Source organism: Tasmannia lanceolata, unplaced genomic scaffold, assembly GCF_043159265.1.
Source record: "Tasmannia lanceolata isolate RefF3 unplaced genomic scaffold, GAP_Taslan_0.1 ptg000008l, whole genome shotgun sequence".
NCBI lineage: Eukaryota > Viridiplantae > Streptophyta > Magnoliopsida > Canellales > Winteraceae > Tasmannia > Tasmannia lanceolata.
Window position 1 is genome coordinate 30,439,938 of NW_027518685.1, and position 12,370 is coordinate 30,452,307.

Genomic DNA, 12,370 nt, shown 5'->3' on the forward strand with positions numbered 1-12,370 from the left:
TCATCTGGGTCGCATGGTTCCCAAGGGCGTCGTCCTAGTCAAGGGATACATGATAAAGCCACTTCTCGGCAAAGGACGACATGTGCTGTATGTAGGAAATTTCATCGCACTGATTTGTGTAGGCATGCATCGAGTGCCTGTTTTAGATGTGGCGAGCAGGGCCACAAGATTGCTCAGTGTTCGATGAGGAGCCAGAGCCTAGGTCGGTACAGAGGCCCTAGAATCCTAGAGCTCCGCCATTCCTTGCCCTGAGGGCCCTGTTAGTTCAGACACCGAGAGCTCAGTCAGGGCGTGCTTCGTCAGCACAAATATCATCTGCTTAGCATCCGGGTAGTGGTAGACCGCGTACAGAGGGTAAAGCTTGTGCCATGACTCAGCAGGATGCACAGGCATCAGGAGCAGTTTGTATCAGGTACTCTGTCTGTTGCTTATGGATTTGCGCATGTTTTATTTGATTCTGGTGCCACTCATTCCTTTGTATCTTCTGTATATGTTTTTGAGCATGCTTTACATTCTGTACCCCTAGACTATGTGTTATGTGTGGGTACGCCGGTAGGCGATGAATTATTAGTCGACCAGGTCTGCAGGATGTGCACTATCAGAATAGAGGAAATGGACTTATTTGCGAATTTAATAGTATTAGACATGCGAGATTTTGATGTGATACCGGGGATGGATTGGCTATCTTCTCACTTCGCTACTGTCGATTGCCGAGCAAAGCGAGTGAGTTTTCATATTCCAAGAGAAGAAGGTTTAGATTTATAGGAAGTGGTTATACTTCCCCAAAGATTATTTCAGCCATGAAAATCGAATGTTTAGTCAGAAAAGGGTATACGGTATATTTGGCTGCAGTAGTAGATAGCAGACAAAAAGAGTTGAGTCTGGAAGATATACCAGTGGTGAGGGAGTTTCCTGATTTTTTCCTGAAGATCTCCCTGGATTGCCTCCAGATAGAGAGATTGATTTCTCTGTTGATTTAGCTCCGATACCGCACCAATCTCTAAAACTCCATATAGAATGACTCCTGCAAAAATGAAAGAACTGAAAGGACAATTGCAAGAATTACTAGAAAAAGGATTTATAAAACCAAGTGTGTCACCTTGGGGAGCACATGTGTTGTTTGTGAAAAAGAAAGATGGTAGTATAAGACTATGCATTGACTACCGTGAGTTGAACAAGGTGACGGTGAAGAATAAGTATCCTTTGCCTCGGATAGATGACTTGTTCGGAATATATCCGGACAGATATATTGATAAATATTTGGATCGGAAAGAGTTTGATATGCCAATGTATTTGGAATATTTTCGATATAGCCGCCCATATCTGTTAATATGCCAGAATCTGAAGGGGTCCGAGGTCCGATATGGCCAATATAATGGGACCTACAAAACATGGCGTGTTTAAATCCGTAACCTAGTCGTTGCTAGGTGAAGGACCTTACAACTGAGATATGAATTTAGGATAATTGAAGCCTTGAAGGGATATGATATCGGCAAAACCATGTTTTAATAATTGCACAGACCCAGCTTCTCTTTTATTTTTTTAATTGCCTTTTGAATACTTTTTGAGAACTGAAATAACCGTTTGATAGCTCTTTAATTACGAAGAGACAAGATGCATTAGTGAAAATATCAAACATGGTTGTGCTGATATCATTTCCTTAATTGAAATATTGATTTTTCGGACGTCGGCACGGGACTAGATCACATGGGTCATCTTATGACTCATCATGGTCCACACCATTTGTCTACCTCACGCATGTGCATAGAAGCCATCTGTCTAGGTCACACGTACGAATACTGATGAAACCAAGAAGCCAACTTACCTATAAATATATTAGGGAAGTGACATATTCGCACCCTTGATTATCTTCCTTGGGCCACCCATCTAGTGTATATATTACTTACTCTTCTCACACTACAGGGGTGGCCCGGGGAAGAAAAGGGGGTGAATATACCATCAAGAAACCATTGATGATTCATTGACAAGATCAAAGGTCTCAAATACACATGCATATAAAATCATGTGGGTCACCTTATGATGTTTGCCAAGATCAACGGTCTAGATTAAATAAGTGTCAGCTCATGATGATTGCCAAGATCAACGGTCTAAATTACATGCGATTTCAGGTTTTTACAGTCGGACTCCGAATAAAAAGGTTCCCAACTTTTCGTGCGATTTCTATATGTCGGTAAAGCTTTACCTCTGGATAAAAAGACCACGCGCTGAAATGATATTGGCACTCACTACCACATTTGGACACATATAAAAAAAAAATGGAATCTCGTCAGAAAAGAACCATCACTTTCAAAAAGTCACAAAAAACCAACCGACTTTTAAATATCTGCCACCCACCCTATAAAGCTCTCTCTCTCTCTCTTTTATAAAAATGAAAAAGAAAAGACGGAAAGTCATCAAATCCACACACCTCATTTTCCTAATTTCGCCCCCCCTATGTCGATCCTACGATTGAATCCTCTGCTCCACCAGTGCCGTACAGAAAACCCTAGATTTCTTTCTCCACTGAATTTCTCAACAAAATCTTTGAATTTCAGTAAATTAAAGCCGCTTAGGGTTTATCCGATTCGTGCTGTTTTGTCCGAAACGGCTTTAGTCGAATCGGATGCCGGAGCTCCGGTCTTGTTCTCGGAGAGATTTGAATTCAAGCGAACACAAGCAGTAAGAAAAATAAAAATTCATTTTGAAGAATTTTCTTTTTTTTTGTACATTTTTTTATTTTTTTGTTTGTGTGAATTTTTCGACTTAAGAGGTTTTTTTTTTTGCTGCTTAATTGGAAATGGTAGGTGGAGGGGACGATTTCGGTGAGATTAGAAGCAGCGAAGGAGAGAGAGAATTGGGAGCTTACTGTTGGATGTAATCTTCCAGGGAAATGGATTTTGCATTGGGGGGTAACTTATTCTGATGATTTGGGCAGGTATGTATTGTTCCTCTAGTAATGGTTTTATGTGATTTGTTAATTTAGAATTTTATTTCCATAAATGAATTTATTTGATAAGCCTCATACTTATAATTGGCGTCGAGCAATGAGAATTACATCTATATTGTTGAAGACTTGAAGTACAAATGATTGAATAACACCAAATCTAACAGCTTAAGCTTTTGGTGTAATTGGTTATTTCACACACACACACTTATATATATATATGCTATGCAGCTAACTTTCCAAAATGTCATTCGTCTTCTTTTCCAGGAAAACTTTTTTGGAAAAAGTTTTCCGATCTGCTAGCCACCTTCTCCGAAGGCTACGTCTCTCCCTTCCTTTGGGATTGTATGTGTTCAGAGATTTGTCTTATTAGCCGTGTTGAACAACCTCACAGAAATACTATGTTTGGAAAGGTGGCTGGCAATAATAACTACCCAAAAGAAGCTACCGATAATAATCATTGAGTATTAAAGTTTTGTAGGGAAATTACGGACCACGGGTGCCTGTATATGACAATTACGAAAAAAAACTACCGACAGGATTATCAAAATATGACAATTACGAACAAATTACTTTTCCTTATGGTTTTTTGGAGATATTACGACTCCGGCGCACCTTGCAAAATATTTACGAACTCCGGGCACCAAAAGAGGAACACCATATTATGGAAACCTCTATAGATTGGACGGCTAGGATCAGCCTATGGAAATGATTTTACAGGCACCACTTATTGATGTTGTGTTCCATCACATGGACGGTTTGGATCAACCTATGATGGAAACCTCTACAGATTGGACGCCTAGGATCAGCCTATGGAAATGATTTTACGGGCACAACCTCTTCATGTTGTGTTCCATCACATCGACGGTTTGGATCAACCGATGATGTCGTCCGGTTCTTCGTTGGCCCGTGCATTGCACGGGTTTTTCACTAGTGTGTGTATATATATATATATATATATATATATATATATATATATATACAGGGGCGATGCCACATGAGAGGAAAGGGGGACAATTGCCCCCCTTAATTTTTTGGAAAAAAAAAATATTCCTTTATTTTTTAATATTTTTTTATACTTACCCCCTTTTTTAAAAATTACGCCCTCCTTTCCAATAGTCCCTAAGATAGAAAATAAATAAGTTTAAAATTTAAATTTTACCATTTTTATCTCCCTTTTTTGTGCAAAATTAACTATAATTTTTGCCCCCTTATGCAAGATAGAAATTTTTTCTATCTTAATTTTAAGATGGATAAAAAATTACTATAATTTTGCCCCCCTTGTGCAAAATTTCTGGCATCGCCCCTGTATATATATATATATATATATATATATATATATATATATATATATATATATATATATATATATATATATATATATATATATATATATGGACAGACATTATTTGTCCACAAATCTGCCCATTTTTGTCCTCCACAAATGGAGGGGTTAGGATGATCCTATGGAGCTGATTTTTGGTACACACCCTATCTATGATAGGGCCTTGCAAATGAATGGTTTGGATCACCACAGAAAATGTGGGACCCATGTGATTGGGGCGCTTAAGCTCACCAACACTTTCCTCATATATATATATATATATATATATATATATATATATATATATATATATATATATATAACCATACCCTATAATCATAACCATAACCATAACCATAACCATAATCCTAACTATAACCTATAGAATGAATGGGTTGGATGAGTCAAACAACTATGGGAGATGGTGTATTTAGAGGGCTGCTCAGGCAGCGCGATACCTCATAAACCTTTTCCTGATATATACTAGTGGGACACCCCGTGCAATGCACGGGGAGTGGGGAAAAATTATATTTAACTTCTCATGATAGACAATAGAGAAACTCCATATTACGGAAACCTTATAGATCGGAGGGTTGCGATCATCCCATCGAAATGATTTTGGGGGCACAACCTATTTGCGTGGCGGCCCATCAAATGGACGGCCTGGATTATCCTATGGCGTTGATTGCAAACTTCATTTGAAAAATATGGGTGGGGCCTAAAATTTGGCCTTAATGTTAATGCACGACCCACACCATAGGATGATTGAAACCATTAATTTGATGGGCCACAATGTAAATAGGCTGTGGCCCAAAAATCATTTCCATGGGATGATCACAACTCTCCAGTCTATAGAGGTTTTCGTAATATGCAGTTTTTATTTAGATCGGAGGGCTAGAATTATGAAATGGAGGGTTTGGATCATGTGGTGGTGCGTACAATTAATTTTGAAAAATATAGGTGGGGCCTACCTTGTTCAAAGATTTGAAGAAATTAATTTTTGGGCCAACGAACAGTGGGGGATAGACCAGTTCAAAGATTTGAAGAAATTAATATTCGGGCCTATGAAAAAGATTTTGAAAAATATGGGAGGCTTTGACCCGAACCGTACGGGTCCGGTTGACACGAGCGAGGTAAAAATGACCTGGGAAAATTTACGGGTCACGAATCTTGGACCCGTACCCGGCCCAAGAACTGTACGGACTACATCATAGGTTGATCCAAACCGTCCATGTGATGGAACACAACATCAATGCGATGTGCCTGTAAAATAATTTCCATAGGCTGATCCTAGCCCTCCAATCTATAGAGGTTTGCATAATATGTTGTTCCTCTGAAGGATTTTGAAAAAAATGGGAGGGTTTAACCCGACCCGTAAGGGTCCGGGTGACACGGGGAAGGTCAAAATGACCTGGGGAAATTTACGAGTCACGAATCTTGGACCCGTACCTGGCCCAAGAATTGTACGGACCACATCATAGGTTGATCCAAAGCGTCCATGTGATGGAACACAACTTCAATAGGCTGTGCCCCAAAAATCATTTCCATAGGCTGATCCTAGTCCTATAATCTATAGAGGTTTCCATAATATGTTGCTCCTCTTAAATCTGATGGTTAAGATCACCCATTAGATTTATTTTATTTAAAAAGCATAAAGGAGGGGGGTAGGATTGAAATTATGTGGCTCTAATGGGTACCTTTGTTAAAAAGCATAAAGGAGGGGTAGGATTGAAAATATGTGGGTTGAATGGGTGCCTTTGTTTAAAAAAGTCAAAAAAGAATTTTCCAAAAATTCATAAAATCCTTCCCTTTTCTCTCCTGTTGCCACCTCAGTAGTGAATAGTGAAACCCCCATATAGCAAAAACCACCGTGTGATGCACGGGCCGAGAAAGAATTGTACAGACAACATCATAAGGTGCCCATAATTCGTCAATATTTTTACAGGTGTCCTGCATTCGTAAGGTCAAACTTTCCCTATTTGACCCGCACATAGTGAATAAGGAAAGTAGTTCTCGATTTCCAACCCGACCGGGTGCAACCCGATCTGCAAATTCCTCAACCTGATCCAACCCGATCTGCAAATTCCTCAACCCGACCCAACCTGATTTCCAATTCGGGTTGGGTTGGGTCGGGTTGACCCGATTTGATATGGTTGAAATTGTTGACGACCTCAACTGAAGCCGGGTTGTTTTGGATTTTGAGAAGCAATAGTAAGTTTTTAACTGACAATCGGTTCTCAAAATCCAAACCAAACAGGGACTAACAATTAACAAAGGGAAATGTTATCCGCACTACTATATTTTAATGATCACACTCCTCACTTTATTAAAGTACGGTATGGCCCGCACCATAGGATTATCCAAACCGTCCATTGTGGATTGTGGAGACTATTTAAGTGTTGAAAAAGAAAAACACATATACAGAACTTCTTGAGATAGAACCCAAATTCGGGTTTTGGGTCGGGTTGGGCTGTCAGTTGCCCGACAGCCCAACCCGACCCGACCCGACCCGATTTCCAATTTGGGTTGATTTTTCCCAACCTGACCCAACCCAAATTCGGGTTGAACCCGACCCTCGTGGGAACATCCAAGTAACAACGATGGTTTCAAATTATATAATGCTAATGTCCTCACTACCATATTTTGGGGAGTGCTAAATCGACTCCCCATGTGTCTTTCTCTCTCCTCTAGGTTAGAGAGAGAAAGAGGAGAGAGATAAACACATGGGGAGTCGATTTATCCATTTGGGGAGTCGATTTATCACTGCCCCCATATTTTATAATGCCACTATGCACCATATTGTGATGATCGCAGTCCTCACTTTATTAAAATGTACGGTATGGCCCGTACCATCGGATGATTAGATGGGCCACTACCTACATAGGTTGTGCCCCAAAAATAATTTTCATAGGTTGATCCGAACCCTCCGATCTATAGCGGGTTATATGTTGATCCAAACCGTCCATGTAATGGAACACAACATCAATCGGTTGTGCCCGTAAAATCATTTCCATAGGTTGATCCTAGCCCTCCAATCGATATAGGCTGATCCTAGCCCTCCAATCGATAGAGGTTTCCATAATTGTTGTTCCTCTCCAGGTACCCGGAATCCGTCAATATTTTGCAAGTGTCCTGCATGCGTAATACAAAGTAGTTCTTTTGTCATTCTCATATGTCCTTACCTCTCCTTGGTAGTTTTTTTTCCTAATTGTCATAGACTGGTACCCTGGGTCGGTACTTTTCGTATGTAGATTACGATTTTACCCTCAAATAATTTCTCATAGAGATAGATGTTAGATATCAGTAAAGGGGTTAATGGTAAAAGAGCAATGCTGTAAATCTAAGAGAAAAACGAAAAGTCAAAAAAAGGATTTTCAAAAAATTCAAAAAATCCACCCCTTTTCTCTCATGCTGCCACCTCAGCAGTGAATAGTGAAACCCCCATCTAGCTATCTTATATATATATATATATGGATTTGCTAGCGTCCATCGCAGAAGGCATTTCACGGAGCGTCTGTTGCATGAGAGAGCAGACACATAGGCTCATATTTTGTCTTATTCATTTAATTCTTCTGAGGTGGAAGCTATCTCATGCAACAGACGCTTTGCGAAATGCCTTCTGCGATGGACGCTAGCAAATCCAACCCCCCCCCCCCCCCCCCCCCCCACACACACACACACATATATAATTCTTTTGTACAAAACATGGGTTTGAGATTTAGTTGCTAAAATTGTTGATTAAGCCTCCAACAATATGCTCATCTCAATCAGTAGCATCATAGCATGTATATCTGGTTACTTTTTTCTTTTTCTTTTTTCTAGGCAGATGAATTTTAGGCTGTATGTCTCCATACTTGATTGGTTATTAGGATTGGAATCGGATTAATTTGATATAGAAGAAACAAATTAACGAGAAATTATATGATGAATGGGCATACAAACTCCTACTCATCATCCCACCCTTGCTATTTGATCCGACAGAAGCACATATTTTAAGATGCTTCTGTTGGATCAAATATCAATGGTGGTGCTTCACTCACACCACAAATATGAGTTTGTACGCCCATTCATCATATAATTTCTCCAAATTAACAAGAAGACTGGGAAACCCATAACACCACCACTGCCAAGAGAAAAAGAAAGAAAGAAGCTGGAACTACGTAAATAATAAAATTCAACAATAGGAGTGATTGAACTGTGTAAATAATAAAATTCAACAATAAGAGTCTTTTGTTGCTGAGAGTCTAGAGGAATATAGTTTAGCTTATGATAGAAAGAGATACAGGTAATCTTGATTTTTACATTTGAGAGACACCTTGTCCCCACTGATGTAATCTGGTTACACCATTTAATAAAATTGTTATCTTTCAAAAAAAAAAATGAGTTACAGGTTGACAGAGATGAATTCTATTAACAAATGGACCAGTTCTCCTTTCTTTAGGTCGGTGGCTTTGTTTAAATTTTCCTACTTACAAAAGTAGGACTATATGTCTCACAATTTAATGCAACATACTTTATGTACATTCAAACTATCAGATGATGCTAGGAGATGTACTCGATGAAATAAAGTAAATAGAATAGGGCATTTGATGGTTTAGTGGATTATAAAGTTTTTCATCCTTGTTTACCTTTTCATTTCAAATGGGAGTGTTTGGCTTAGCCTAATTGATTAAGGCTATAGCTTGTGATATATCTTCTGAAAAATTTCAGTGAATGGGATCAACCGCCTCCTGAAATGAGACCTCCAGGTTCCATTCTCATAAAGGTATTTAGTGATTTTTTGGATTACCTTCATGCTCAGCTTCCATTTGGTGATTTCTATAAATATTTAATACTGTTTTAAACTTCTGTAAATATTTATTACCGTCTTTTATATTTTTCAGAATTATGCAATCGAGACTCCATTTAAGAATTCTCCATCAATTTTGGAAGGGCAGATACTCCATGAAGTGCAGATTAATTTTAGTGCTTCCAGTTCAATTGCAGAAATACATTTTGTTTTAAAGGTCCTCACTTCCCTTGTTTAGCAGTTTCAATTCCAAGTCTCTTTATTATGCGGCTTCATATTCTTTCTGCAAAATGGTTATCCATTATTTATAGGAAGAGGAAGTGGGAGCTTGGTATCAGCACAGAGGGAGAGACTTCAGAGTGCCTCTTACAGATTGCCTTGACAAAGATGACTACATTGTTGGTGGAGAAAGGGGCTTCAGTGTATGGCCAGGTTGTATAGATTACTGTGTAGTAAAGTATTGGTGATTTGATTATGGTTTGTCCTGACTACGTTCAATATTTATTAGATGCGATAGAATATTAGGACGACAAAATACGGAGTCCAAAAAAGATCTCATGAAAAGCCCAAAACAACTTACTGGGCTGTGCATCATTGTTGTTTCTATGTATGTATGTATGCATGCATGAATGGATGTATCTTATCTACCTACATACCTACCTAATGTATATATATATGTGTGTGAGTGTGTGTTGTTGGGGGGGTGGGGGGATTTGCTAGGCAATTTCACTGAATGCCATTTTGCGGCTGGCTTTTGCATGATAGAACAGCCACCTCAGATGAATTAAATGAATAAGACAAAATGTGCCAAAAAGTCGACCTGTGTGGCTGTTCTCACATGCAGAAGCCAGTTGTGAAATTGCGTAGCAAATCCATCCCCCCCCACCCCCCCACCACACACACACACACACACTCAACTCAACTCAACTCAACAAAGCCTTTGTCCCAAACTAGTTGGGGTTGGCTAAATGAATCCTTTAGAAAATTTTCATTAAGAAGGTGAAAGGAATCTCCCGGCTCTAGTTGGGTTCTTCTACGTGGATCATTTTCTTCCATTCTATCTTATCCAAGGTCATGTTCTCTGTTATGTTCCTAGCTATCAAGTCTTTCCTCACTATTTCTACCCAAGTTGTTTTCGATCTGCCCCTACCTCTTTTTACTCCATCAATTTGGCACGAGTCGCCTCTTCTCACCAGAGCATCCAAAGGCCTACGTTGGATATGTCCAAATCATCTTAAGTGGTGCTCTCTCATCTTCTCCTCAATTGGTGCCACCCCCACCTTTCTACGAATGTCTTCATTTTTATTTCTATCTAACCTTGTGTGGCCGCACATCCATCTAAGCATTCGCATTTCCGCTACACTCATCTTATGCACATGCTACTTCTTGGTGGCCAAACATTCTGAGCCGTACAGCATGGCTGGCCTTATAACTGTCTTATAAAACTTTCCCTTCAACTTGGTAGGTATTTTACTGTCTCACAGAACTCCTGAGGCAAGCTTCCACTTCAACCAATGGTTAATATCCTCTTCAATCTCTCATTCCTTATGTAGAATTGAACCAAGATAGCGAAAGGATATCCCTCTTAGGTACCTCCTGTCCAGTCATATTTACTACATCCTTGTCCCGCCTCCTTACATTACTAAAGTTGCACTCCATATGCTCTGTCTTAGTCCTACTCAGTCTAAAACCTTTGGATTCCAAAGTAGTTCTCCATAACTCTAAGTTAGCATTTACTCATGCTTTGGTTTCGTCGATTAATACTATGTCATCTGCAAATAACATACACCACGGCACCTCATTCTAGATACCCTCCGTAAGCTCATCCATAACTAGTGTAAAAAGATAGGGGCTTAGAGCTGATCCTTGGTGCAGTCCTATTGTAATTGGAAACTCACTAGATGTGCCATCTGTGGTTCTGACACTAGTTACTGTTCCATCATACATATCCTTAATTACATCAACATATTTAGTAGGCACTTTTTTTCCTTTCAAGGATCCACCGCATAACACTCATGGGAACCCTATCATACGCTTTCTCCAAATCAATGAAAACCTTATGAAGGTCCTTTTTATTTGCTCTAAATCTCTTTATTAACCGCCTTATCAAGAAGATAGCTTCCATAGTCGATCGTCCGGGCATGAATCCAAACTGATTCTCTGACACCTGGTCTCTTTTCTTAGTTTATGCTCAATTACCCTCTCTTTTCTTACACAAAAAAAAAAAAAAAAACTTATGTCTTTCCTGGGTCTAGGCTTTTGGAAAAATATCAGCAGTTTGACCATTTGTCCAGGTGAAGCTTCAACTTCTTTACATTCAGACTTCTGTCAAATAAAATAGTGATCCACCTGTATGTTTCACTCAATCATGAAGAACCAAATATAGTCAACCTCGTTGCTAGATCTTGTTAAAATATGGAGTAGTATGCAATATTTATATCTCATAGTTTTTTTTACCTTTGTTGATGTTTTTGCTAGAATGACATGTCTTTATTTGTTAAAAGATTGATTTAAGGTCCTTTTTTTACTATGTTTTCTTTCAAGAAATATTATTGATTTTCCTTTTCATTTTCTCAGATGCTGCTAAATTCTAACTACAGGGAAGTGAACAACATTTCATTTCCTACATTATCTGAATCATACCACAATCTTCTCTTCATTAAGTTGTTTCTGTTTCCATACTGAGCAGTTTATTTTGAGTTTTGCAATGAATCTAACAAAACAGATCTTTGTTACTATTGGATCCTACTAGGAATTCTTGGCCAAATATCTACTACCTTACTCGGAACTGAAGGATCTCGACTTAAAGAAGGGGATAACACAAGTGGTTCAAAACGTGCTAAGCAGAATCAACGCATTGAAGGATTCTATGAGGAATATTCAATTTTAAAGGAAGAACATGTTCAAACTTTTGTGAGTGTTTCTGTTAGTGACAGCCAAGAGAAAGACAAGAATCTTGTGCATTTTGACACTGATCTACGGGGTGATGTTACTGTTCACTGGGGTGTCTGCCGAGATAATGATAAAAGATGGGAAATTCCGGCAGCTCCGCATCCACCAGAAACTAGTATCTTCAGGAAAAAGGCTTTGCAGACTTTATTACAGGTATCCATGTGGGAAAAACTTGATCTTACCTGATTCAGTAACTAAATACATGTTATCTATGCAAGCAAATGAATTATCACTGGATCCTTCTCCTTAGTAGTTCCATCCACTGTTTGCCTATTAGTAATCAGCTATTAATTTATTTGAGAAGATAAATTTAGGGGTGCAACTTCATTTTCAAAAAAATAAAAAATTTAGGGGTGCAACT

At 38.9% G+C, this 12,370-nt stretch overlaps 1 protein-coding gene across 1 annotated transcript in view; it reads left to right on the forward strand.

Annotated features, from left to right (window-relative positions):
* Positions 1–2,369: 2,369 nt before the first annotated feature.
* Positions 2,370–12,370, forward strand: part of AMY3 (alpha-amylase-like 3) — a 34,767-nt gene continuing 24,766 nt past the window's right edge. The window contains exons 1-6 of the mRNA XM_077389163.1: positions 2,370–2,679; positions 2,805–2,935; positions 8,979–9,033; positions 9,152–9,274; positions 9,369–9,489; positions 11,810–12,162. Of these exons, the coding sequence (XP_077245278.1) occupies positions 2,455–2,679; positions 2,805–2,935; positions 8,979–9,033; positions 9,152–9,274; positions 9,369–9,489; positions 11,810–12,162 (1,008 nt within the window). The 5' untranslated portion in view covers positions 2,370–2,454. The remainder of the gene's footprint in view (positions 2,680–2,804; positions 2,936–8,978; positions 9,034–9,151; positions 9,275–9,368; positions 9,490–11,809; positions 12,163–12,370) is intronic.